The sequence below is a fragment of the Camelus bactrianus genome, chromosome 31, assembly GCF_048773025.1.
Source record: "Camelus bactrianus isolate YW-2024 breed Bactrian camel chromosome 31, ASM4877302v1, whole genome shotgun sequence".
NCBI lineage: Eukaryota > Metazoa > Chordata > Mammalia > Artiodactyla > Camelidae > Camelus > Camelus bactrianus.
Window position 1 is genome coordinate 1543411 of NC_133569.1, and position 25890 is coordinate 1569300.

The following is a 25890-nucleotide window of genomic DNA, read 5'->3' on the forward strand; positions in this document are numbered from 1 at the left end:
ACCTGAGGTGCACGTCCAATGTCTGATTTCCAGTGAGTATTTTGGCTCCTTTTTGGTTTTCTTTTTGTAGCAAATTCTTGGTCTTCATTCACTGTAAATGGAACTCGGTTCCTTACTTCATTTTCTCTGTCATTACGAAAACTCTCCTCAGTTTTGTTAAAAACGTGTTCAATGTCTGGCTTATCATTTTCATCCAACTTATTTTCATTTAAATAAAGTTTTGAAGATGACTGGCAACCATACTTTCTTGACTCAGACTTGGAATAACATGGAAATACATTTTTAAGTCTGGGCTCTTTGTGTTCAGAGACTGCCTGGAATCCTATAGAGACAGAGGCTCCAGGTGCATCCTTTTCCTCAAAATCAAATGTATTATCTGTCACGTTGGAAGGTAGTTCCTTTAAGTCACCATGTAGTTCAGAGTTGTCAGGTAGCGGCACTACCTTATGATGAAAAGTAATTTTGCCTTTTTCATGGATTTTACTCATTTTCTGGTTTGACTTCTTTGTGATAAATTCTGAATTATGTTTCCAGTCGAATTTGCCTTGTTTGACCCACATGTCCTCATGCTTCTCCACACAAGAATGTTTTGAAGATACAGGTACGTCCTTTCTGTCATTTTCCTTATTCACTTCTGGTTCTCTAGGCGTTTTTTGCAGATGCACAAGTGAAAGATTAATCTGGTTGATTTGATCTTCAGATTTCTTTTCTTTCACAGTACGTGCTTGTGAAGCACATTTATCCTTAAGTAGTCAAGTACAGATAAAGAAAAATTAGAAAATAATTAAAATTTAACAAACTTCGTAATGTATGTTGGGCTACTCACAAACTAAGAAGTGAAACATAACTTGCCTTAGCCTTGAAATAGGAGAAAAACAGGAACTCAGAAACCTAACTTTGTCACTGTTTGTTTGAACTAAACAATTCACACGTGTTAAATCTACCAAGATTTAAGAGATTAGATTTTTAACATTACAAAGATTTCCTCACTAAAAAATATTTCACCTCTCGTACTTTAAATAGTGAGCCCCTCCAGTGCATGTAAAGATTTTTTTTAAAGGACTAATAACTGGAGAATAAGCAAACTGTAAATTATTAGGTGCCAAAATCAATTAACATCAATCAGAAAGAGGAACAAATTCCTGAATTTTAATGCAAACAATACACTATGATAGTGATCTATCTCAATATGTATTCTCTGCATCCACTGAGTTATATTATACTCTAACATTCACTAGTGAGAGTGAATGAAAGCATTTTTAATAATATTTATTGGTTTCCTACCCTGAAATGAAATAAATTAGAAAGTTTTTGTTTCTTCCCTAACAATAAAGGTCCAATCCTGGAAGGTTTGATTCTCTTACTAGGCAGTTGGGTTGACTCTATGACCCCTATTCTCTCCCTGATTGTAGATTCTGAAATCGATTACATAGAGATCACAAGACAGAAGAAATCTTTCATCTTGGCATCAATGACTTGCAATTTGAAACTGCAAATTTTGGACCACTGGGAATGACTGTTCCTTACATGAAACTAACTCGGTGGCCATCACTGCTATATTATTTACAATTTCAACTGCTTATATCACATGATTTAATATTTGATATCACCTTCTTTATCATGTGTGGAAATTATAAAAATGGAAGAAGTAAACAATATTCAGGAAGGTTTTTTGCCTCAATTCCAAGGATAAAATTTAACTATAAATTGCTATAGATCCTAACAATACTTTAAGTTTTGTAATTAGATAAAATGCTATTCAAAACTAAATATTAAATAATTATTTATTGACTCTAAAAGTCTAGTTTGAAAGGCAATTTCTTTTGAATTTGAATAACTGTTATTAAAGCACAGAAAACAATATAAACCAGAAGTTTAAATTTACATTTTCACATACCTGTGAGAGGTTATTTTCACTCCCATCAAGTCTTTCTTGCTCTTCCTCAGATGCCCTTTGTAAGTCTGGGTCTGCTGAAAAATGAATATGCTTAGTTAAACTTCACTACTTAGAACAGCTAGATAAAAGGCATCATCTTTATAAAAACAAACATTTCATCAATTGACAGTTTAAATTAAGCTTAATCTTTAGCTGGATATTTACTTCTTTAAGAACTACTTCTAACTATCTAAAACTTCAACAAACTATTTGGGAAATACTAGATGTTACCAGATAAAGGCATACAAACATCTCAAAGTTTCACTCACAAATTGATTCACCAGACATGAACAAAATAAAGAGAAATAAAACAAAATTTAAAAATACAGTAGAAATATACAAAGTCACGATAGACTCTATTCTCCCCTCCTAACAGTACCTTTTTAACAACATACCAAGCTTCAAGAGCCATGTTATTCATGGTTTCCAAAATTACTGTTACTTTTTATGCTTTTATCTTTCCTTAACCTGAAATGTTTCCCTCTATTGTTCTGACAAGTTCCTTTTCCTCTTTGAAGACTCAGCTGCTCTGTGAAGTCCTCCTTGATTGCAGCTGTCTTTCCACAGAGACACAGGGATCTCTTTCCTTGGAGCTACCTTGGTACCTCACAGATTTTTCTAGTGTGTCTTCACCAGCTGAACTGTAAACTATTTCTTTACATGTCTATCCTCTTTGCTCCCATGCTGTAGAGGACAAACTCTTAAAAGTATCTGTGTATAAACAGTATTTATTAGAAAAACTTTGAGTTTAGAGCTTGTAGTCACTACTATAGGAGATAACTGAGAATCTTTTGTAAATACAACATTAATTCTGCAGGTAAGGAAAGAAAAGATAAAACTATAGGAGCAGAAAAAATATTGTATGACTTATTACTACAGCTCTGATTATATCACTGATTAAGGCACTAAATTCATTGGTATATAAAGTAGAACCCATATTAGATATGGTTAATCAACAGACTGGGTATCCTAGAAGAATTAGAATTGATATCCCATATATTATTTTTAAGTGATAAAGCACTCCTTAAAAACCAATATCCTTTTCGACCCATCAATCCATTAAAAATAATAAAACAAGCTGATATACTGTGTGGACACAGTTAAGAAGGAGGTCCTGTGTAGCAAAATCCCAATGACTGCCACTACTGCTGGGAAAGCCACTTCTAAAATACAGAAAGGCAGAGAATATACTAGAAATACTTTGATATTTAGTTGCAGAGGTGCTTTTTCAGTTACACTGACTATAGCTATAACAAATATTTATAAATTCAGAGCTAGATAAAAATAAAGCTAAGAAACCATACTTTGAGAAGGGAATCTTTGGATGTCCACCTAGGTTTCCCAACTACTCACAAAGCTCTAGACATCATCCTCCTACCCACTCTCAGGAGTGTGCTAAATACTACTCTGAACGAACTTACTTTCACCTAATTCTCTTTGCTATTTAATATGTTGCTTTGGTCAGAGGATGAATGTAAATGTCATGCCAAAAGGTATTGTCTGGTTGTAGGTTGCATAAAAGGAGTAAACACAAAGGAGATCCTGCCACAAAATGATTTCTGCAAAGTCGGAGTGTGGTGAAGCCACGCACAGGTAGACTATGGCTAGTTCTCTATGCTGCTTTATTACCTTCTTTGCTGCTTCTCTTCTCTGGCAGCTGTGACTCACACAGGCCACGGAGTGCTGCATTTTCTGACAGAGACACGGCTCCAATATTCACCCGGTCTTTATCTACCAGGGCCGTCTGCCTCAGTTCTGTGGGTGCTGACTGGTTTGTGGTCACTGATTGTGATACCAACGGACATTTGTCAACTTTCAAATGCTCGGCTCTTTGACCAGCCTTATTATTGAGGCTCAGACTAGTAGAATCCCAGTCTGAAGAACCTGAAAACAAAGTTTCCACTTATTAGAATGTGAATAACAATACAAACTTTTACAAATTCTCTTCCCAGAGCAGCAGCCCCACATCCGCAGCCCCAAGCCCTCCTCTCCCCCAAACACACTGCTCCTTCCCAGCTGGTTGTACTTTACATGTCATTGCTGTCCATATAGGGAACCACTGTCTCTTTTTTCTAAGTTTAATTTTCTAGTATTACTAATTTGGATTCACTCATCACTCTCTATAAAACAGTCAGTATTCCATAAGAGCTTTAGGAATAATTATGATTCTTCAACATATGAATTTTTTCATTAACAAAATGTATGTCTAACCAGCCATTTACTGGATGTTTAAATATGCATGACAGTATTGAGTCCTAGAGACGTGGGCTTTAAGAAAACTTTTACTGAATGGTACTACTTAAATTACAATGAGACAGTCTTTCCTCAATGTACCAATATCTTCAGAATTCTTAAGCCGTGGATAAACATCATAAATTTATATAAGAAAGGATAGCCTTGAGTGACTAATTTTTTCCATATAAAAATAGGGTAAATCTAGGTACAAACTAGGTCCAAAGAGTACAGAGTGCCACGAGACAGGAAATATATAACAAAAATGTTTTCCTTTTTTAAAAAGAATTAAGTTGTCAGATTCAAACTTTTTAAGACAAGTTAAAGAAAAAAAGGCAAGAAATGTATAAGTGAACTTTAAAGCCCACTTCATCACAAGGGCCCCTTTATTATTTCACACCCATGAACCCTGTTTAAAACAGCAGTTCTCAAGTGTCATCTGAGAAGCCCTGAAGCCCCATGTTCCCTCCATCTAGGGAGTCCAGGAGGTCAAAACTATTTTCACAATAATACTGAATGCTATTTTCATTCTCATTTTTTGTTAAGTGTGCAGTGGAGGTTTCCAGACACATGACATGTGGTAACATCATAGCTCTAATGGCTAATGGAATGTTTGTGTGTGCTTGTTTTTTAATTTTTCAGTTCTATTTTCTAATATACTAAACATCAATAGATACAACCCACTTAAAAGTTCTTCAGAATTCTCAATAATTTTTAATAGTATAAAAAATATCCTAAATCCAAAAACTTTTAGGATTATTGTTTTAAAAGATCGTATCTACCAAACATTAAGGTAGGACTAATTACTTCCATCATTTTTAATAATCAAAGACACCACACACACACAGAGAGAGAGAGAGGGAGAGAGAGGGAGAGGGAGAGAGAGAGAGAGAGCATGCTAATCAAAACATCCAGTTGGCTTAAGACCTTTGGGCTAGGGAAATAACTCTGTGGTAGAGCACATGCTTATCATGCACAAGGTTCTGGGTTCAATCCCTAGGACCTTCATTAATAAATAAATACAGAAATAAATAAATATCATCAATGTGGTAGCACTAGATGAAATAAAGTCAAATATGACTGACATGTTAGCAAGTGAAGCTTTACCCTACATAAAGGTCAGAATTCAATTAAGCATTTTAAAACTCTGGAAAAATCTTAGAACCTAATAATCAATCTCTCAGAATCCCTGAGAAGTATAGGGACTCCAAGCTGAGCACTTTAGTGTCTCCCAGCATCAACAGAAACATCCAAATCAAAGCTGACATTTTAAAAGTCTATTTCTTATGCTTATATATATTTTTCCAACATGGATACCAATAATAACATCTGCCGCATTTATGTCATCTTTCAATTAAATTTGAAGAAATAAAAGGAATTAGGAATAAGAAGACTGTACTTCTCTTCAGACTTAAATTTGTATTGCAAAATTTACCTGATTTGAATGTTTGTAAATTCTTCATTTCTCCTGTTTTATTAGGAACAGAATCTTTCACTCCAACTGCAGGCTGAATGGTTTTTGAAACAAACCGATTAATAATGTACATTTGATACAATCTGTAGTAATAATTCGGGGGGGTCTAGCTCAGTGGTAGAGTGCCTGCTTAGCAGTGCATGAGGTCCTAAGCTAAATTCCCAGTACCCTCATTAAAAAAAAAATATCAAGATAAAAGTATAAAAGTTTTTACCTTCAAGTGAGGATATTTTTCAGTAGAATCTAAAAGCCAAAAGGGACACATAATCAATTATATGTAAATATGAAAGCCAACTATCCATTCACACAGTTAGTACTGAGTGCAATCCTCATGCTTGCTTTGGAAATGGACACGTTAGGTTTCGGTGTCTTGTTTTTCAGGGGCAGTTAGGACAGCAACAAGACAGAAACATGAGTCCATTATAGACACTCAATGAAGAGCAGGAATACAGGCTTAACAGAACATGCAGTTAAGATCTCAAAAGCACGATTATGTTTCAAGTGACTTATTTATAAAACAGAAACGTGCACATGTACCAGTGTGAACTTGCTGCCTGAGGAGAAACGCGATCTCCAATCAGAGGAACAAGTCACGGCTCCAAGAAGACAAATGTGAAAGCTGACGGTAAAACGCAGCAGCACATCTTTCGTGCGCCTGACACCATGAGTCTACAAGTACTTATCATACTCTTCAATTCGTTCTGCGATTTAGGAAGTCCACAGCTGTGACGGCAGTCCATTTGTATGTGCAATTCACTTCTCATCAGAGAAAGTGATATGAATTGATCGGCTTGGATACACACTTGTAGAATAATAGTTCATAAAAATATTTTTCCCATACCCACATGGGCTGTTGGTATGCCTACATTTCTTGGATCCTCTAGCCATCCAAGTTTCTTGATCCACTCATGCAAGAAAGAATGTATACTGAGTTTTCAATATTGAAATCTGGTGATCAAAAAAAATTTTAATTGCCACAGAATTATTAGATACTAAAAGTCTTTTATATTTCAAAACCTGTGCCGTATTCACTGAAAATAACAACGTTAGCATTTATGGAATGAACCCTATTAATTTCTTTTGTTTCCAAAATTAGTTTGGTTTGGTAAATCAGGCTAATGTTTACAAGGATTTTTGTGAAACAACTATCTTATCAAAAAATTAGGTATCCTGAAACAAACAAAAAAAAAGCAATCAATGCTTCATATTCAAGTTAATCTCATTTGAATAACAAATACTAATACAACATATATCTTCGCAGCCTGATAGGAGGAGTGGCTGTGGTTTACCCCAATTCTAGGCCCCCTCCTGATTCCAGTATTCTCTGGAGTGGCAATGATCTAATCTGGCTTCAGTGCAAATACACTGACGCCATCGAAAAGGAGTTCTCTCAAGTTTCCTCCTCAATTCCAAGATCACCTACCTGCTGCCTTTTTTTCCTCCTTCCTTCCTTTCACTTTCCTCTTCAAAGGTACATCTACACCTGTGGTCTTAATTCTTCCCCTTTTCTATTCTTTTGATGGACGATCCCCACCACTTCTTTTTCCTCTCTGCTTAGCAGCACTATCTTACATCTCTAATTTCTACTTCAACTCTTTGCCTCCCTCTGGCTATGAACGTGCTCAGAAAGAAAAACAAAATCATGCTTTTCCTTGTTGCTGTTGTCTTTAACTCCCCAGTGGCTCTTCTTCCAGACTCCCGTAAACACAAGTCTACCCTCTGAGTGTGATCTGAAGACCAGAAACAAGGGCATCACCTAAGAGCTTGCTAGAAACGCAGACCCACTGCTCAGAATGTGCACTTTTCACTGGGTCCCCAGGTGACTAAAATTTGAGAAACTCCAGTCTATACCGAGTCTGCTTCTACAGCACTCGGACTTAACTCATCCCTCTGAAATCCAGCCGCATGCGTCTCACTGTAACACTTCCCCAAAAGCTGCATCAGGAGTTGCAGACTTTTCAGGGGACTCTTTACCAGGCTCCAGCTCCCCTGACCTCCCCGGAAGGCACCCTGCTCTCTTCCTCTTTCCCACTCTTCTGTTGGCCTATGAGACACCATCCTATAAGGCAGCAACACGCTGCATGACACAAAGGTCCAGACATTGACAGCTGACCACACACGCCTGTGCTCACCCACGGCAGGCACACCCAGCTCTGCGTGATCAGGTACCGCCGTCCTTGCCGCCTTCCTAATGGTCGGGGGGACGAGGGAGTGAGACATCCTGCTGTGCTTCCCGGACAAGCTTTGGTGCTGGAAGCAGCTCACTTCATACCCGTCTCATTTCAAACACTCTTCTCTTCCTTCTTCTAAAGAACTATTCTACATTACCAACTCCTGCCAGGGACCCCCCCTTTTTCCTTCATTTAGTCCCCTCCTCTATACCTCCCTCATTCTTCACTCCCTCCTTCCCTCCTCCTGGTTTCCTGACTGTCCTCAGGTCACAGAGCATCTTGAAAGAAAGCTAACAACTGAGCTCCTTAAACAGCATTCTAGTTTAATCTGTTGCTGACACCTGGTAAGATATACAATTTACTTCCTTTTCTCCTCTTTTTTCTCACTATATGTTCAACAGGTGATTTTCTTTGGCTGAGAGAATAGATCCAAATCCATGTTTTAAATCAACGTTCTGTAAAATGACTTTTTTAAAATAAAATACAGTACTTACTTTCTATTTGTCCATTTAATGTATTTTTTTCTCCTCGACCTGCAGCTCCAGATAAATTATCAACACAGTTCAGAAGTTGAATCTCGGAGATACTCTGTTAAAATTAATATTAATAATGAATTACATAAAGATTTCCTGATCCCTTTCTAAGAAGATACCTGCGTTTCCTACCTTATTATTCTTTTTTTAATTTCCTACTTTAAAAGCAATTAGACTCAAAAACAAAATAAGCATATCCTGGAAACCCAAACATTTAAATAGAAAATTTCATATACACTCTTCAGATCAAGTCTATCTTTTATCTTCAGTTGGCTTTTGACTCTGTAAACTGAGCATGGAAATCTAGAGCAAACATTTTCACAGACAAAATACTGACTTACATGCAGATTTCAACAAAGAATTAACTTCAAAACACCTAATTCCATTTTGCATTCCTCGACAAAAGAAGAGGACGTTTGAAAAAAATATGTATTTTTATATGTGTAACTGAATTGCTTTGCAGTACACTTGAAGCTAACATTATAAACTGACTACACTTCAATAAAAAATACAATTAAAAATATACATATTTAAATATTCTTTAATAAATGTGCTATAAATTTAAAATGTTTCTTAGTACACATATTGTGTTTAGTATTAAAATAACACACATGGCATGAAAAGAAGCCTTCGAGTCTGTCATGTTGAGTATTAACAGAACACTGTGGAAACTGCTACATTTCAGTAAACAAAGGCTTAGCAGAATCTATTATTTGATAAAACTTTTATTGATAGGGAAAATAGTTGAATAAAGTACCAAAGTAGAAAGAAAAACATTTGTTTAAATTAACAGCAGAAAAATTTTAAATGTAGCTATGCAGCTCTTCAAAAAAGTACCATAAGCTTTACTTTAACAAGGGAAGAATAAGAACACTGTTTAGCGACCACCTGCATGTGCCAGGCCCTTATGATGCACATTCTCTCTTCTCTACACACAGCAATAACAGTGATTCTAAGGACGGTTACCCACTCACTGCTTCCTGGCCACTCCAAGATGCTGGAGCACCGTGATGAGCAGACGGGACCTGCTGTTCTGTCTGGAACATCCCTCCCCTGGACCTTTGTGTGACTGGCTCCTTCCTGTCCATCATCTGGCAGCTTTGGTCACACTCAGCTCTTTTCTGACTACCTAAATTCCACCCTTACTCCACCCCCGTCCTAACTACAAACTCCCCCACTGTTGTCTAACCTAACGCTCTCCACGTTCCTTATGTGAAGGACTTACTGTCCCTGATAAAGGGTTCCTGTTTATTTGTTCTTCTGTTCCTGCCACTACAGCCTAACCCCTCAACTGCTACATTCAGTGTCTAACTGCCTGGTGCATAGCTGGTGTTCAGGAACAGGAATTTATTTAAGGTCAAAACGTCTAAATTCCCCAGAGGGCTTCAAGTACCAAAGCACTATATACCTATCGGAGATGTCCGATAATAGTCTACCGACACTCAACATAGCCCAAATGAGAAATCCCCGTGCCCACTCTAACTTTCCCATTTTATTGTCCTTCAGATTTTAAAAAAGTGTCCTCAGCATTTCACTAGGTCCCTAGTGGCCACTGTGCTCATTCTCTTACATTTCTATAGCACCCTTTACAGTTGACAACGTGTTTTCACATTTGTTACCAGTTTTGTTCATGACACATAACCTGAGAGGTAGGTATCAGTACCATGTTTTTGAACGAGGTCACTGACATTCAAATAAGTCAGACAAGTTTTTCCAAGATCCCACAGTGGGTCAGAACCAGGATGCTACGTCTGCTGACTTCAAATACAGTGCTGTGCCACTAGGCAGGAGCTGCCGAGATCCAAGAATTCAGGCTCTTCTTACCTCTTTCCATGGCTGTCACCTTGGAATAGATCATCACTACCCTGCACTTAGCTTCCTTGAAGTCCGGTCGCCATAGAGGTACTCAGTGCACGCTATTCCCTACCCAAACTGCGCTGTCCTCAGTAAAACATCACTAAACCAAACTGCTGGTATTTTAACCCCACATATTTATTACTATTCCCCTTGCTTTTGCTTCTCCTGAAATGTTCATTGCAGATCTACTTGACAATCCAAATATAATAGTACTTTCAAGTCACAGGCACTGTCTTTTCAAGGACAAAGTGGTTAAACAAACAAACAAAAACACCGTGTTTTTTTTTTAGTACAACCTGTTTCTCTCTCAATCTCACTAGGAGTTTTACACATTCATTTATAACAAAGAAACAAACATCTGGTCACAGGCTGACCAAGAATTATTTTTAGTTTTTAGAAAAGGTAACTTCAGAACCCAAACCGATTCCCTGTGACTTCTAAGCCTTGGCTTTTGCACTACATACACCAGTTTCATTATGTGAGTCTGGAAAATTAACAGAAGTGCACTCTGCAGTGGTATGACATGTAGCACGGAATGACTTTACTAAGTGTGGGTTAAAATGAGGAAAAAATTTTGCTGGGAAAATGCAGAAGTGAGAAAGTGAAGTCAGAACATCCGTCCATTTTTGTTTTAATATCACGCAATGCTTATATCTGAAAATAATAATAGAAGGCAGCACCTCAGAATCCAAGGGTGATTTGACATCTTCCTTTTCTTCTAATCCTAAAGCTGAAGTTGCGCCTACAAAATGCAGTCACGAATACATTAATGAGAACACATACCACTGGGAAGTTTAAATATATATATGTCTATCTTGATTCATGAATATGTCAATAAATTAAAGTGGCAGAAAAGAATTTCAGAAGGTTGAAGCATTTTCTGGAAGAAAACTTGGTCATAGTTGGGGTATTTATGAAAGAAGACGGCAAAAGAAAAACACTTAAGAAATGGATATCATATTTGGATCTACACACTTTAGATTTATTACACTAGCTTTTTTTTTTTTTTAATGGCGGCACTGGGAATTGAACCCAGGACCTCGTGCATGCTAGGCATGCGCTCTCCCATTGAGCTATACCCTCCCCCCTCCAACCACATTAGTTTTAAACAGAGAAGAAAATCCATAGATGCTCACTGACTTACCACCTCTGTCACTTTTGTGTACTCCATCAACAGAAATCAATTTGCTATGATCTGCTTGCTCCTTTACAACACTGTTGATAGTCCGAGTGCCATTCTCTTTTCCCCCAGTTTTCGGCTTTGTTGTTTCTTCCTATAAAAACAAAACAAAATGTAACAAAAACCCAACTTCAGAAAACATCATATTCCTACACTTGGTCATTCAGTCAGGAAGACAACATATATTTACTGTATGCATCAGATCATAGGCATTACCCTGGGAGAAGCTGGCAATCTACATAAAAGACAGATTCTGCTCTATATTCTAGGGGAGGTAGAGACACATGAAAATGAATCAACACAGACAAGTATCATTCAACAGCTCTACACCTGCAGTGAACAGACACAGTAAGGGCACAAAGGAGAGAAGAGACTTGCTGCGTGTCAATAGCTCCGGGAACGCTGGGAAGACAAGACTGTGTCTTAAACGACAGACCCAGTGCAAAGAGCAGACGTGAAGGGGGTTCTAAAAAGGGCAGCCTGAGCCGAAGGTCGAGGTGTGAAACAGCATGAGAAGTCACATGGAAAACTAGAACTCAGTTACTGGGGACGGAATGGAGAGACAAAATTTGCTGGATTAAATATAAGACATCACTTCATCAATTTAAATGTGAGGATTTCTAAAAAAAGAAATAACTTCAAGTTAAAACTAACTTCCATTGGGAACTATATTCAATATCTCACAACTACAATGGAAAAGAAAGAAAAAGAATTACATATATACATAGGTATGTATAACCAGATCACTTTACTGCACACCTGTAACTCATATAATACTGTACAACAACTACATTTGAATTAAAAAACAAACTTCTATAACCAAAAAGAAAAAAGGTGAGGATCAAATTTTCTTTCTGCTGTTCATAAAATCAGCTATATGTCCTTCAGAAGAGTCTGAGCACTTTTTTCCATAAGCTGACTTTTCCTTCTCTTAATTTGAATTTGAGAAAATTTCTATCATAATTTGTACTATAGAGTTCCTGCTCTCAACCCCACTATTTCTGCTGTTTTTTTGTATAATCATCTCTCTCATTTTGACACTCATTTATCTTGTCCTTATTAGATGAATCTTTCCCCTTTGTACCCCTGCCCATCTTCATATTCATCCAGCCGTTCTTTCCTCCAGCCGTTCTTTCCAGTTGCTTTCTTATTCTTTTTTTTCTTAATGGCATATTTGAGAACTGTTTATTGCCACCAACCTTTACAAATCTCAGTCCTGCACGTGTACCTCTCTTGTTATCACACTGTTTTCTATTGTGATCTTGAGGACTTCCATTCCTGTGTAGGATCCTTTTCATCCCCATGAGAATCAGGGGGACGGTAAGTGAAAAAGCACAGGAAGGAAAAGTTAAAAACAAAACGACTTACCTCTGTAACACCAAGGACTGCTGAAGATGTGAGAGGTGCCAGTGCTGGGAAGGCAGGATGAGAAAAGCCTGAAACTTCACTTGATGGTTGGGAAAAGGTTCTAACCGCATCTTCATTTTCATTATTAGAATTATTGTCCTCAAAGAAGGTGCTAGTTCCTGGTTTCAAAACACCATCTTTTGCCTCTGCTGTAGTGAAAACAAGGTATGGTAGATGGAATTATCTGTAATTTCTCATCAGTGAAAACACAAAAAGATAGTCTTCAAATAACTTACTGTTTATCATGGGTTCTTCCCAGGCCTGAATTAGCTTTGCGAATCTTGGATGCCGGACTTTCTAGAGAAGAAAATAGCAGCTTTAAGAACAACAAATACGAAATTGAAAAAAGTAACTGTAACATTCCCCATTCCTAGATGATCTAACACAAAGAGTGCTGGCTTTGGAGTCATTCAGATATGGATTCAAGTCCTGGGTCTGTCAGTTACCAACATACATCTTCTCATGGGGTGAGGATGATGAGAGATGACCTCAGGGGTAACAAAATGTTACTTTCTTTACCCCTCATTGATTATTATACAAACACTATGGTATCCATTAGATGACTTTCTTGACCAAAATGATCTAGAACAAAAACTTATCCCTCATAGTTTACAGTCCTATTGAAAAAACTAACATTAAGAAATTTAAAGTAATTGTTATATTTTGAAATATGCTTGCATGATTTATATATGTGTGAATGATCTCTCATGGGGGAAATATGAGAGTTTACTTTTTAGCAGTATCTTATTTGGATGAGTTAGAACAACAAACAGTATAAGCTACTTCTATTCCATTCGCCAAAAAGCTAAAGACAAATGATTGTTCAAATTCAGTTACTTCTAAGAAAGAGGAATAAAAACAAAAGTAATTCTGAGGGGCAATGACTCATGAGTGAAAGCCACACACATAGTAAACAGAAAACTGTCACTAAATATGTTCACAGAGGCAGAGTGAGATGGACTGAAAGAACAGACACTGAAGAAGTGTTTTCTGCAAAGAAATATTAGGTTTGGGACAAACCATTAAAAAAAAAAAGTGGGGAGGAGGAAGAAAAGAAAAAATGAGACATGACTAGTCAAGTACAAACTTAAGGCAAGAAAAAAAGGAAAATGTAAGTATAACAAGGCATGTGGAGAAATATATATATTTTAGCATTTATATATAATAGATCAGGAATGTATCAGTATTGTTAGGGATATACCATGAGTGAAAGCCTCTGTTTTACCTTTTTATTATATATATAAAAACATATAAATTATATATGCAAGTATATATATTATTCTTCAAGTTTTATAAAAATATCAAAATACATGATATATGAAACATATATATAAAACAAAGGCCTTTGTTCATAGTATATCCCCAATAATGCTGACCTGTATTACTCTACAACTGTTTGTTTGTAAATACTAATATAAGTGAGAGTTAAATTTTGTCACTCTCAGTCACTCAATTGAACATGGTCGTCTCTCACTACCTGAACGCTGCAAATTATTACTAGAGAGAGAGAAAAATAGATTTTAGAAAGTTCCTAACATATCAAATTTCCACCTAGACAAAGAACTGGTAATCAGGATTCTAAGGATAATATATAGCTTGAAAAGATATATTTAATGGAACATGAGAGGGGGCTAAAAGAAGGTTAAAAAGTTTTCATCTCAAATTCTAAGCTCACAGTTGGTGGATACTGAAAAACAGACTGTAACCTCTTCCTACTTATCATATACTTCTTATCTACTTCCTTGGCATTTATGACATACTTCCTCTCATAACAACTGAACTTTTACAGCCTAAATAAAGGGAATAGAAATTTAAGTCATATTTTTAGAATTTGAATAGATTTCATTATGACATAGTACGCATATTATATTACCTGTACCATCAAACAGATTTCATTATGATAGAGTGTGCATGTTACAGTACGTGCAGCATGATGCAGAATTCCATGTCTCTTCATGCATTCACATTCAAAAAATACTAAAATGCTTCTTACATTTAAGACTTTATTCTAGGTGCTCCAGGAAATGCACAATTACGTTCCCTAATCTCTAGCGGTGTACACTGATGCAGGGGCTATAAGATGAATATGTAAATAACTATACTACAAAATGTCTGAAACTTGAAATTTTAGAATGGGACACGAGGACTGGACATACTTTTTAAAACTGTAATACAGAAGAATTCTGAAATAGGTTTCATCATATGGTTGTTATTAAGAGTCTACTTTTAAAGCTGGCTGTTATTTTAGGAAAAACATGTATTCTTCAGTTAGATGCAGAGTTTTGAATATACTTGTAATGGGATAATTAAGAAAACACAGAGGAATCTCTTTATAATATGGATTTTGAGAAACAGAATTTTAATTTCTAAATTTCTAGAATTTCAACTATTATTTTAGTCTTAATGCAGAACCAGAGATAGAAATAAAGTAAAAAAAAAACAAAAACAAAAAACAAAAAAAAAACCCTCTTTCCTCACAACTCTCTGATACCAAAATAAAAAGTGTCCAAGGGGGAAAAAAAAAGATACATGCTACGTAAGTTTTGGAACTGAAAGGCCCCAGGAAGAGGCCATGATTATCACAGTAAGTAGCTGTGTGCACTGAAGATGTCCCTGAGGCACGAGTATTATACAAGTGCTGTCAGTGTGGTTTGAAAGTCAAAGAATCCTTAGCCTTGGCCAAGCTTCACACCTCCTCTGTTGTGGGAAATCTTTCCACAATACAATTTTCCTGTCACGATCTATTTTCTAGTCCATTTTGCTTCAGCCTCATCTTCAGTATTTATCAAAGTAAAAAAAAAAAAGAAAAGAAAAAAAAAAAACCTGCCATATTTTCATAAAATGGTTTACTCTGACCAACTTTCTCATACAAACATAAAACAATGATAAGCAGAACACTGCTAAATTTTAAGAGAAAATACTACACAGAACTAAATTCAGAGCAGAAAAATTAATTTCACAAGAAAACACTTTACCTTGGGAGCAAGATCTAAGTTACCATCTGATGGAGGCCGTGAATCATCAATATCATGTTTGGGTGAAATACTTTGGAGAAAAATACACATCAAAAATGAGTGAGTTCATTTCTTTAAACAAACAAGTCACACAAGTCTATGCTGAGGGATGAGAAAGCAGATTTGGGAGCCAGGCTGCCTGATGGTTAAGTCACAGGTCAACTACTTGTTAACCATGGAATCATGGGTCAACTAGTCAACCTCCTTAAACTACAGTTGCCTAATTAACTAGAAGTAAGCTATAACAGCACAGCTACTCTGCAAAGCTGTTTGGGGACTGTATGAGGTAACAAATGCTAAGTACATAATACGGTGTCTAACCCACAGTAGGACACTCAAGAAGCCTTGTTTCTTTTCTCTGTGTTCCCTTAGTCAACATGTAATTTTTAAAAATCCATAAAATCCTACCTGCTTACACAGATGTCTTCAAACCTCGGTGCAACCTTAGTCACTGAAATCTCTACTAAAGAAGAAAGTAAAATAGTTTATATGGGCAATAGAAAAACACAGAACATTGAAAGTATAAGACCAATGTTTTTGTTAAAAAGCATTCCATTGGGACCACACCTGGAGACTACACACTTGAGTGAATACTGGTATACTCCTGGTAGGTAATTAATGCATAAAAACCACTTCCCCTCCTTTATATTTATCAAAAAAAAGAGGGTGTTTATCCAAATTTGGTATTTTAAAGTGAACTGCTGTTTTCAAGGACCAAAATCCCAACCAAACTTTATGAGACTCACAAAAGAATGATAATCATTAGTAGAATCAGTATCATAAACTGACAGTGTCAAGCTTACATAGCGTGGTATTTCTGGACGACACCCACGGGACAAAACCACCCCACCATTTGGCTTTGTCAGCCTCGTGTTATCTGGGCACGGTCATCCCTTTTCGCTCACATACGGTCTAGGGCTGCTTTCACACTGCAATGGCAGACATGAGTGGATGTGACAGACATCACATGGCCTAAAATATTGACTCTCTGGCCCTTTACAGAAAAAGCTTGTGCATCCCTGCTTTATGTCATAACAGGAAACCCTAAGACTCAAATCGAATCTTCTTACTCTTCTGCTCAACATTCTTCACTGAATCCATGCAGCTGCCATTGCTGGTTCCCAACTCGACAAACACTTCTTCTTCGTTGTCCTTGCTGGACAATTGCAACTTTTCTTGGATATTTTCTGCCCCAGGATGAGAAGAAGGTAAACTCTCCTTAGCTGCAGAAAGAGAAATGATTGTTTTACGGTCATCAGAGTAACTGCATTTCCTTTCCCAGTGGCTACTTTAGGAATGAGCATGTGATGTAGCCCAGCCAATAAGATGCTAGGGGAAGTCTACGGAAGCATTTGTTTCCTTCCTAGTTACAAAAAACATGCAGAGAGAAGCAGCCCTCCTCGCCTGCGGATATTGTCATGTGAGAAGATGATGCTTGGAGCTGCTGCTAATCAGCAGACCAGGAAAGGTGACATCAAACACCAGCAGCCTCACAGCTGAAGGAGGGACAGCATCTGGGATCCTGATTTCATCACCGAACCTTCTAAACAATCCTGACTCCTGTTGCTGTAGCCACTGTTACTTAGGGCTCCTATTATTATTTGCAGCTAAAAGCATTCTGACAAATTTCCCAAGGTCTACAGCAGACCTCCTCCTTTCTATACTACTAGAAAGGCTTTCAGAAGCATACCTGAGCTAGGTAGTCACCTCGTTCCCAATCATTCCTACAGCATCCTTTCTGCACCAACAAAATGAAACTCATAGATCCCGCAAAGTTCACTGGCACATCTTAGCCTTTGCACCGCTGTCCTTTCTGCCAAATGTAATCTTCAAAGATGTTCCACCCACCAAACACGGCCCTTCTGCCTCCTTCCCTGGCAAACTTCTACTCGCTCTGCATGGCTTACCTGACATCCTACACACTTTTAAAAAACTTCTTTCCTCACCATGGACTTGAAGTATTTGGCATATGTTAAATACCAATAAAAAATACATAAAGACAGTTACAAAGTCCTCGTGGGCTCTGGGACACAGTAAGCACAGAATAAAGTAAAGCCAATCATAAAAATGGTGATGACAGTAACAAGCTCCCGGAGGCCAGGAACTGTGCTTTTGACCTGTTTGCATTCTGTAACGTCAGAGTGGTGCTTACTACCTAAAACACACTTGATAGTCATCTGTTAAGTGGATGAATTAACAGATAAGAATGTTTTCTTTGAAAGTCCTGTTAAAAAAAAACACATTAACCAGGGGCAACTCTGTTGTGTTATGAGCACCTTGAAGACCAAAACTCTGTCTTTTCCATCTTTGTATTTCCTACAACAGAAGTTCTTTGCTTGATCAAGGTCTACCAAGTTAAAGGTGCCCTCATACAGTTCAGACTGAACAGCACGCGAGGGGTCACACGTAGGCAACAGTCGTCTTTTTTTTTTTATGTGAAGCACTTCTGTGCTTTTATTACAATTTGTTGAGTCCTGAGTTGTGCTATTTGAATACTTATTATGACAATCCTTCAACTAATGGCAATAGAAAACCTTGTTCTAACAAAATATAGTTTCATGACAAGTATCCCCAAAAAAGAAGAAAACATCTGACTCTCATGAAGGCAGCATATCTCATTGCACTTCTGAGGAATGAAATTGGTGAGAGAACCCTTGTTCGTGTAATGATGTGAAAAGTAACCAGTACTTCTCAACAAGGCACTGCTTTCCTGACTTCTGCCCTATCACTAGGTACCTTTAAAAAACAATCTCTTATTAGTATGCTGCACACTGGCCCAGCTGTGCAGTTCTAATTGTTGGCCATTTGTTTACAGCACCAGGAAGGTATTGCCGAGCTCCCAGTTTTAAAGACAATCACTTTTTAGTGAGACTAATCACTATGCAATAACTAGCATTCATTTACCCAATGTAATCCATTTGCTGTAAAAATTAAAGATCCAGTTCTGTAACAAGGCCAACTTGTTATAATGTTACAGGAAATGTACAACAAAGCAAAAAAAACCTGTTTTTCATATCTACACAAAGATATAATATGGGATTTAAGGGGCCATGATTAAACAAATGAATTTCTTTTAAGACAATATTGTCTCAGATTTTAAATTACCCACAATTAACTTCTTAAATACTTCTGAATACTAGACCATTAAGAAAAAGTTAATTAAAAAAATAAAAACATACATGAAATTTACACACTGGCTTTCATCACTGCCCTTTCATTATCAAAATTTCCTCAATCTTACTTCCGTATCTACGGTGGGCCCAACAACAGTAACTTATTACCAGAACTCTGTCCTAGGTCGCTATTTTGAGGGGAAGTATTCGGTATCTTTCCGGCTCTGTAGTCGACAATCAGTTGGTAAAGGCTATGTATAAAGTGATAAATAAATATTAGTACTTGAATGCTAATATGAAAAACAATTACCAAATATATTAAGTTCTTAGATTATTTCAGACAATATCAGAGGTAATATCAAAACTTCAATTGTCCCATATATTTCAAATTTGTACAATCTACACTTTTAAATTTAGGATGTATACTTAAAAAGGAAAAAAAGTAAGGTGAAGTAGTCATGAACTGAGTGCAGTACAGCTCAGTAAAAGTTAACTAGAGTGACCGTGACATACGGAAAGTATCTCGAACTCAGAAGTCCCAGCTCTATAACCAACAGCTGTTTGTTCCTGGACAAGGTGCTTCTCTTCAGCTCAAAGTCTCCCTTTATAAAACTGGGATCTTACTGTCAGGCAGTTAATTATTAATACTCGTAAGAGTATTATGAAGATTTAATGAGATAATGTATCCCCCAGATGCTCAGAGAAACAGTGGAAGAATGGAATAATTTGTTCTTGAACTTTAATGCTGGAACTATTTGAGAATCCCAAATAAAACCCAATGTGTGTTTTTTTCATAGGTGTAACATCTAAATGTGGCAGTTTTCAGAAAATGTTACAAATTACGGTGACTAGCTGTTCTTCGTGGTTTATAATTCAGGGCACCTCAGCTACTATATAACTTGAAGTTAAACTTATTTATAAATATATGACCTCATACAAGCATATGTATGAGAACTAAACAAGCTGTCACTCTTAAGTTTACGTGTCCATCGCCACGAAGACCGCGGAAACTGGATCAGCACAGGCATCCCGGGAGCAGAGGTCAATCATGACCCGACTGCAGGACCAGTTTCTTTTTCCTTTTCTTCTTTTAAAATTTTATTAAAGGTCTTTAGAGAGCAACATCCAGACCCCAGACCCAGCTGCCGAAGAGATCCTGTTAAAACCAGTTTTAGTACCAATGCTGCAGCAACAGAATCAAGGGAAACAAGAGAACGATTAGAATGCCCTCGCCCTGCCCCAATGCCTTGTGAGAGAGGACTGTCACTGTGATCTTAGGCAATCCCTTAGGTTCTTGGAAAATTCAACAGCAAGATTACAGAAGTCCCCAAAGGAAAATACAGGATTTTCTGCTCTACTAAACATTTTAAGACCCAAACAACTAGTTAGAAAAATCAGATATGTGACATTATTTGTACCCCATGCATTGGGGTTACACTGGAATGAAATGGAGAACAGCAGGACCCTAAGGATAAACACCTTACAAACCCTGAGATAAAGAACCCTGTGCCCACTGCTCCATCTCACTAGTCTGGCCTTTTGCTGGTTTCCAGCTGATGATGTGGAGGGTCTCACTGCCATCCCCAAAGTGCCTGCTCCCAACTAGGAACTCTCACCTGTCACGTAACAAGTAACAGTTAGGTCATTTTCAACCTCAGTTTAGAGAGAACTGGCACTTTAATGTAAACACTTACTGTTCAAAACCATTACAATAAGCATATTCTTCAGCAGTCCGTCCGTGTGAATCTAGCGAATCGGCATTAACACGTTTCTCAAGAAGCAGCTTGACTATGTCCGGTGAGTCATGATACACAGCAAGTATGAGTGCTGATCTAAAATAAAAGAGACAACTTCACCCTTAGGAACTTAGTTAGCTTAACTTAAACAGTTAATTTGATCTATTTTACCAAGTTAATATCCTGCCCACCCCTGGAGAACTGACCATTTACATGCTTGAGTGCTCATCTTTGCAAATTACCTCCAAGGCCAAAACAGAGGGACAAAAAAGAAGCCTCCTGTCCTACTTGGGTAGCACATAGTAGAAGTTGCTAATTTAAAGTTCTCTGATGGAGAAGGATGCTGAGGTCACTTATCTGAAGTAGGTAAAGATTTAAATAAAGGATTCCCCATTTCTTCCCTCATCTGAAATACAATACTTTAAAATCAGCTAGAGGTCAGGTAAGGAGAAGCTGTTTGCAGGCTGAAAACAGTAATATGAATAAAAAAGGCAATAAAAATAGTCACGGCTGCAGTTAATCACGCTGAGAAGCATGTGCCTGGCACTAACCTGAACAGTCTACGCATGGTCTGTCTTAGGCACAACCCCCCTTGAAGGATGTACTACGACCCTCCTTTACGTGACAGGAAACATACTGGTTGGTGATAAGTCATGTCCCCCAGGTAACACATCTGGCCAGCAGGAGAGCTGGGAATTCAACCTCGTCTGACTCTAAAGCCCAGCTCTTTCCTCTTTATCATCCACCTAAGACTTGTCTTCTTTAAAGGGAATGTTTATTCAATAATTAAAGCTATTTTTCTTCCTTCTACCATTATCAATTAAAAATAAAAACATCAAACTGTACTAGAAATGAAAAAGGATAAAAACTGACGAGCCCACAGTATCTGGTCATAGTTACTCTCTTAGTGATACTCACTCAGTGATAACCTAATAACATCAGTATCCTTCAAAGAAAGTAATTTAAAGCAGAGTCATCCAAAAAGCAAAACAAACTCCTCTTTGTTTAATATGCATCTTTTCAGAAAAAAATATATACCAAGAAGAGGTTAAAACAAATTATAAAACAATGAAGAAATTCAACACTGTCTCATAAGGTAAATAAAAACTAGAGTCCATACTAATAAAACTAAAATGAAACCCCTGAACTATTTTAAGACCGTATGACCAAAAAAATCAGGTTGCAAATTACATCAGTCACTATCATAAAGGAAGATGAATCCTGCTGCATACTGTTCTTTGTGACACCAGGCAGAATAATTGCTTTTCTACCTAACTGATGATGTGTTGATTCTAACTTAATCCTCTTCTTATTAAGTTAATCTTTCTGATTGGCTGTTACTATTCTAGAACAACATTAAGATTAAACAAAAAGAGAGAGAGAGAGAGAGAGAACAAACTATTCTACCTTTGCAGCTTGTCAACTGCATGTACATTTGCCCCGTTCTCCATCAAAAATTTGACCATTTCTTCTTTGTTTTTCCTGACGGCGAGTAAAAATGGTGTCATGTTATACTGTAAAATAGTAAAAACAGTTGACAATGTACAAAATTACATATAAATTTCAAAACTGAACTTAAAAACTTAAATCTTTGAACTTAAACATACACTATAAAGTAAATAAAAAGTAGCCCCTTCTTCCTCGCCGCTCTGTACTCCTTCTCTTTAAAAGGTTCCTCCTTGACCTCATCCAAAGTTTCCCTGTGAAGTCACTCTCTGAAACCCACTTCAGACATTTGCTGGTTCCAAGAACCTTCGCTTCTATTGCAGCGTGTGTCAGGCATTCTCTAGTTACCTTACTGCTCAACTACTACTCCCGACACTCTAAACACTGCTCCAGAGAGAGAACCATTTAGCTGCCGAATCAACTACATTTCTAAGGAGCCACGCTGAGGAGAAAGATACCATACTGTCTGCAACATGCATAACCTATCCAATTACAACTACGACTGATCTCATAAAGCTTGCAGACATTCCAATGGGAATATGACTACTTGCATGTAAAGAAAAAGTTTTTCTTAAACCAACTTATAAATTCTAATTTGAAAAATTCCATCCCACTCTTAGGGATTATTATAAAATATGAAGTAGACTATAAATTAATATAGACTATCTTTAAAATCTTGAAATATTTATCAAAATATACAACAGGAATTGTAAATTCAAATGCTTACAGAGGCAACATAGGTGGCCCGAGTAAGTGAAGGTCACAAGTGAGGACAGCAAACTGGAGAACACACCCCCCACCGAGAAGGGGCCACCTCTGCAGACCACACAGGCCTGGGCTCAAGGGGGACCAGATTTGATTCTTTAGGAGAAGTTCTGAAGTGTAGATTTCTGCACAAGTCTCCTAAATTTTAAATGTTGACTCAATGTGTGGAGACAAACTGAACATATCCAGGGCCATGTTTAGTCTATAGCCCACTTGTGTTTTTATGTTTGCTGTGTTTCCCAAACAGTTGGGTATAAATCAACTATTTGTATGTAAAACCTTGCCTTTCTTTAGAATCATACGTCTTACACACAAAAACACTGGGCCCCAACATGTAATAAAAATTGTGATTAAGACTCATAATACCCACTTCAAAAATGTTTCCAATGCCTACTAAAACTACAATCTATCTGTATCTAATTCTCTCTGATTGTTAATCAAATGGATAATTAGGATTAAGGATTAAGAGGTATAAACAATCAGGCATAAAATAAGGTACAAGGATGTACTGCACAACATGGGGAATAGAGCCAATAGTTTATAATAACCGTAAGTGGAGCATAACCCTTAAAAATTTGTGAAACACTCAACTGTATACCTGTAACATATAATATAGTACATCAACTATACCTCAATTAAAAGAATATATTGTAAGATAAATACACTTTAAAAAGGCTCATAATAACTGCTTCAAGAATTTTTCCAATGCCTACTAAAACTACAATCTACCTGTATCTAATTCTCCCCAATTGTTAATCAAATGGATAATTAGTTCATGAGATGGCCGAAACTAAATTATTAGAACAATTCCAATTTGTTACTAATGTCATGGGTCTTGATGTTTAAAACTGCCATCTTGCATGGTATACTTATATATAATGCAATATAACTCAGCCATAAAAAAGAATGAAATAATGCCATTTGCAGCAACATGGAAGGACCTAGAGATTAACATACTGAGTGAGGTAAGTCAGAAAGTGAAAGAGAAATCCCATAGGGTATCACTTAACGTGTGGATTCTAAAAATGCGATACAAATGAACATATTTACAAAACAGAAATAGACTCACAGACATAGAAAACAAACTGATGGTTACCGAAGGGGAAAGGGGGTGGAAGAGGAATAAATTAGCAGTTTTGGACTAGCAGATACAAATTACTACATATAAAATACATGAACAACAAAGTCCTACTGTATATACTAGAGGGAACTATACTCAATATCCTGTAATAAACCATAATGGAAAAGAATATGTGTGTGTGTGTGTGTGTGTGTGTGTGTGTGTATCTGACTAAGAATGTATATATAACTGAATAATACATATAACTGAGTAACTATATATATAACTGAATGAGAATATACATAACTGAGTAAGAATATATATATAACTAAGAATGTATATATAACTGAATAAGGATATATATAACTGAATAAGAATATATAAATATAACTGAATCACTTTGCTGTACACCAGAAACTATCACAACACTGTAAATCAATTAGACTTTAATTTAAAAAAAAAACTGTCATCTTGATTATGCTAGAGCTCAGTGAATCTAACAGATATATTGCAAGAGTCCGTTACACAGCTTTAACCAAAAGAAGGCTCATGATTTCCTATTATTGCGATCAGAAAAACCCTGTTGACCTAATGACCTGGATGGGAACAAAAGGTGCAAAATCTTTAAAGGGTCCGACTCTACTTATTGAATCACTCCCCACAAGCAAGTTTCTAAGACTGAGTGCCACTGAATGATCAGTGGTTAGAAAGGAAAAGGAGCTATTCTTCCAGGCAATAGATACTGCCAGTAATATTGCCAATAAACTCCTCAGTCACAGAGGAAGAGACGGGTAAAAGTCAGGCTAACATGGCTGGAAAGCAGAGCACTGAAAGCAGTAGCATCTATCAAACCCCCGCTCTTCCAGAGATGTCTTATTTTTGAGGTCTGTGAATTTACATGCATTACACGAATCCATTCAATAGTCCTTAACCAAGGCTTGTATCAGAATCTCAGGGAAGTATTTCTAAATACCTGCGTCTAGACCTGAGTACATTTATTCAATCAAAATCTTCAGGGGAGAGCCAGGAGAAAAAGCAGGAGGACCAGCTGCACCATCACTTGCTCCCCACCTACAGCCACAGCCCCGCAGGGGAGCTGCACCAGGCTGAGCGTGGAAGACCCCAAGGTGAAGGTGTACGTGGAGGGCCACGTGGCCACCAGCACAAGCGAATGCCCCTTGGCTGTCAAACAGGACCTGACCTCACTTGCCCAGATTCGAGAACCTGGGATCCTGGGGTGCTCAGGGCCTGTGGCTTGCTGCCTCCCCTGCCCAGGTGCAGTCACCCAGCTCCCCCTGCTGGGTACTGGGTTCCTTCCTCCTCCCACCCATCCCCAGGCAGGCACCCAGCCCCTGCCATCACTTCACTCCCCGCAAGCCTTCATCTTCTGTAGGCTCTGAGCCTACCACCCACTCCCAGGCACTTCCTAATGGGAAGTTGTTCCTTCTGGGGTACATGTGTGGCTGGGAGACAGAGCTCTGCCCTTTCTGTGGGCACTACCTCTAGCCTCTGGCCTTGGCTTTGGAGTTGTTTCCATGATAACAGGGCCTGATGTATTGTATTCAGTAAACATATTACTATAAATAAAACACCTATAGCTAGAAAAGAACCTGTATTTCAAATATCTTGTAAATAAAGTCAGTTGAGCTATACCTCGTTTATCGCCTCGATATTTGCATCATAGTGGAGCAGCTCTGCTGCAACTGATGTATTTCCAGCCAAGACGGCGTAATGCAGAGCAGTGTTTTGAAAGTCGTCCGCAAGATTTGGGTCAGCACCCTGTTCCAGCAGGATACTGACACACGCTTCTTTCCGGCATTGTACAGCCTGTTGGTATCGCAGCAAGAAACAGACTGTAAGTGCCAGGCATTCCAAGTTAACATTCCTCAAGTCCCAGCAGTTCATTATATTTAAAACAGGTAAATTCATTTTTATTCTAAGTAATTAAATCAAATCCATCTCACGT

The 25890-nt window shown here is 37.5% G+C and overlaps 2 protein-coding genes across 22 annotated transcripts in view; both read right to left on the bottom strand.

Annotated features, from left to right (window-relative positions):
- The window catches only part of LOC141575733 (ankyrin repeat domain-containing protein 26-like), a 48742-nt gene extending 29381 nt beyond the window's left edge, over window positions 1-19361 (bottom strand). Inside the window, exons 1-14 of one of the 10 annotated variants that reach the window (XR_012503501.1) lie at window positions 19086-19354; window positions 16875-17027; window positions 16213-16267; window positions 15766-15835; window positions 13027-13087; window positions 12752-12939; window positions 11348-11477; window positions 10884-10945; window positions 8308-8401; window positions 5857-5885; window positions 5604-5676; window positions 3566-3820; window positions 1898-1971; window positions 3-743 (exon numbers count right to left, since the gene is read on the bottom strand). Coding sequence is in view for 9 of the 10 variants with exons in the window: in XM_074355756.1 (XP_074211857.1) it covers window positions 3-743; window positions 1898-1971; window positions 3566-3820; window positions 5604-5676; window positions 5857-5885; window positions 8308-8401; window positions 10884-10945; window positions 11348-11477; window positions 12752-12939; window positions 13027-13087; window positions 15766-15835; window positions 16213-16267; window positions 16875-16905 (1863 nt within the window). In the remaining variant the exon portion in view is untranslated. Of the gene's footprint in view, window positions 1-2; window positions 744-1897; window positions 1972-3565; window positions 3821-5603; window positions 5677-5856; window positions 5886-6179; window positions 6313-6508; window positions 6591-8307; window positions 8402-10883; window positions 10946-11347; window positions 11478-12751; window positions 12940-13026; window positions 13088-15765; window positions 15836-16212; window positions 16268-16874; window positions 17028-19085 lie in introns of those variants that run through there. The other 9 variants (XM_074355756.1, XM_074355754.1, XM_074355751.1 and 6 more) reach the window with 9 other exon arrangements.
- Window positions 19362-20603: 1242 nt separating this feature from the next.
- The window catches only part of LOC141575734 (uncharacterized), a 56793-nt gene continuing 51506 nt past the window's right edge, over window positions 20604-25890 (bottom strand). For all 12 annotated transcript variants that reach the window (XM_074355770.1, XM_074355767.1, XM_074355768.1 and 9 more), the window contains 3 exons: window positions 25578-25751; window positions 22061-22167; window positions 20604-20749 (listed from right to left, as the gene is read on the bottom strand). In XM_074355770.1, the coding sequence (XP_074211871.1) occupies window positions 20608-20749; window positions 22061-22167; window positions 25578-25751 (423 nt within the window). In that variant the 3' untranslated portion in view covers window positions 20604-20607. The remainder of the gene's footprint in view (window positions 20750-22060; window positions 22168-25577; window positions 25752-25890) is intronic.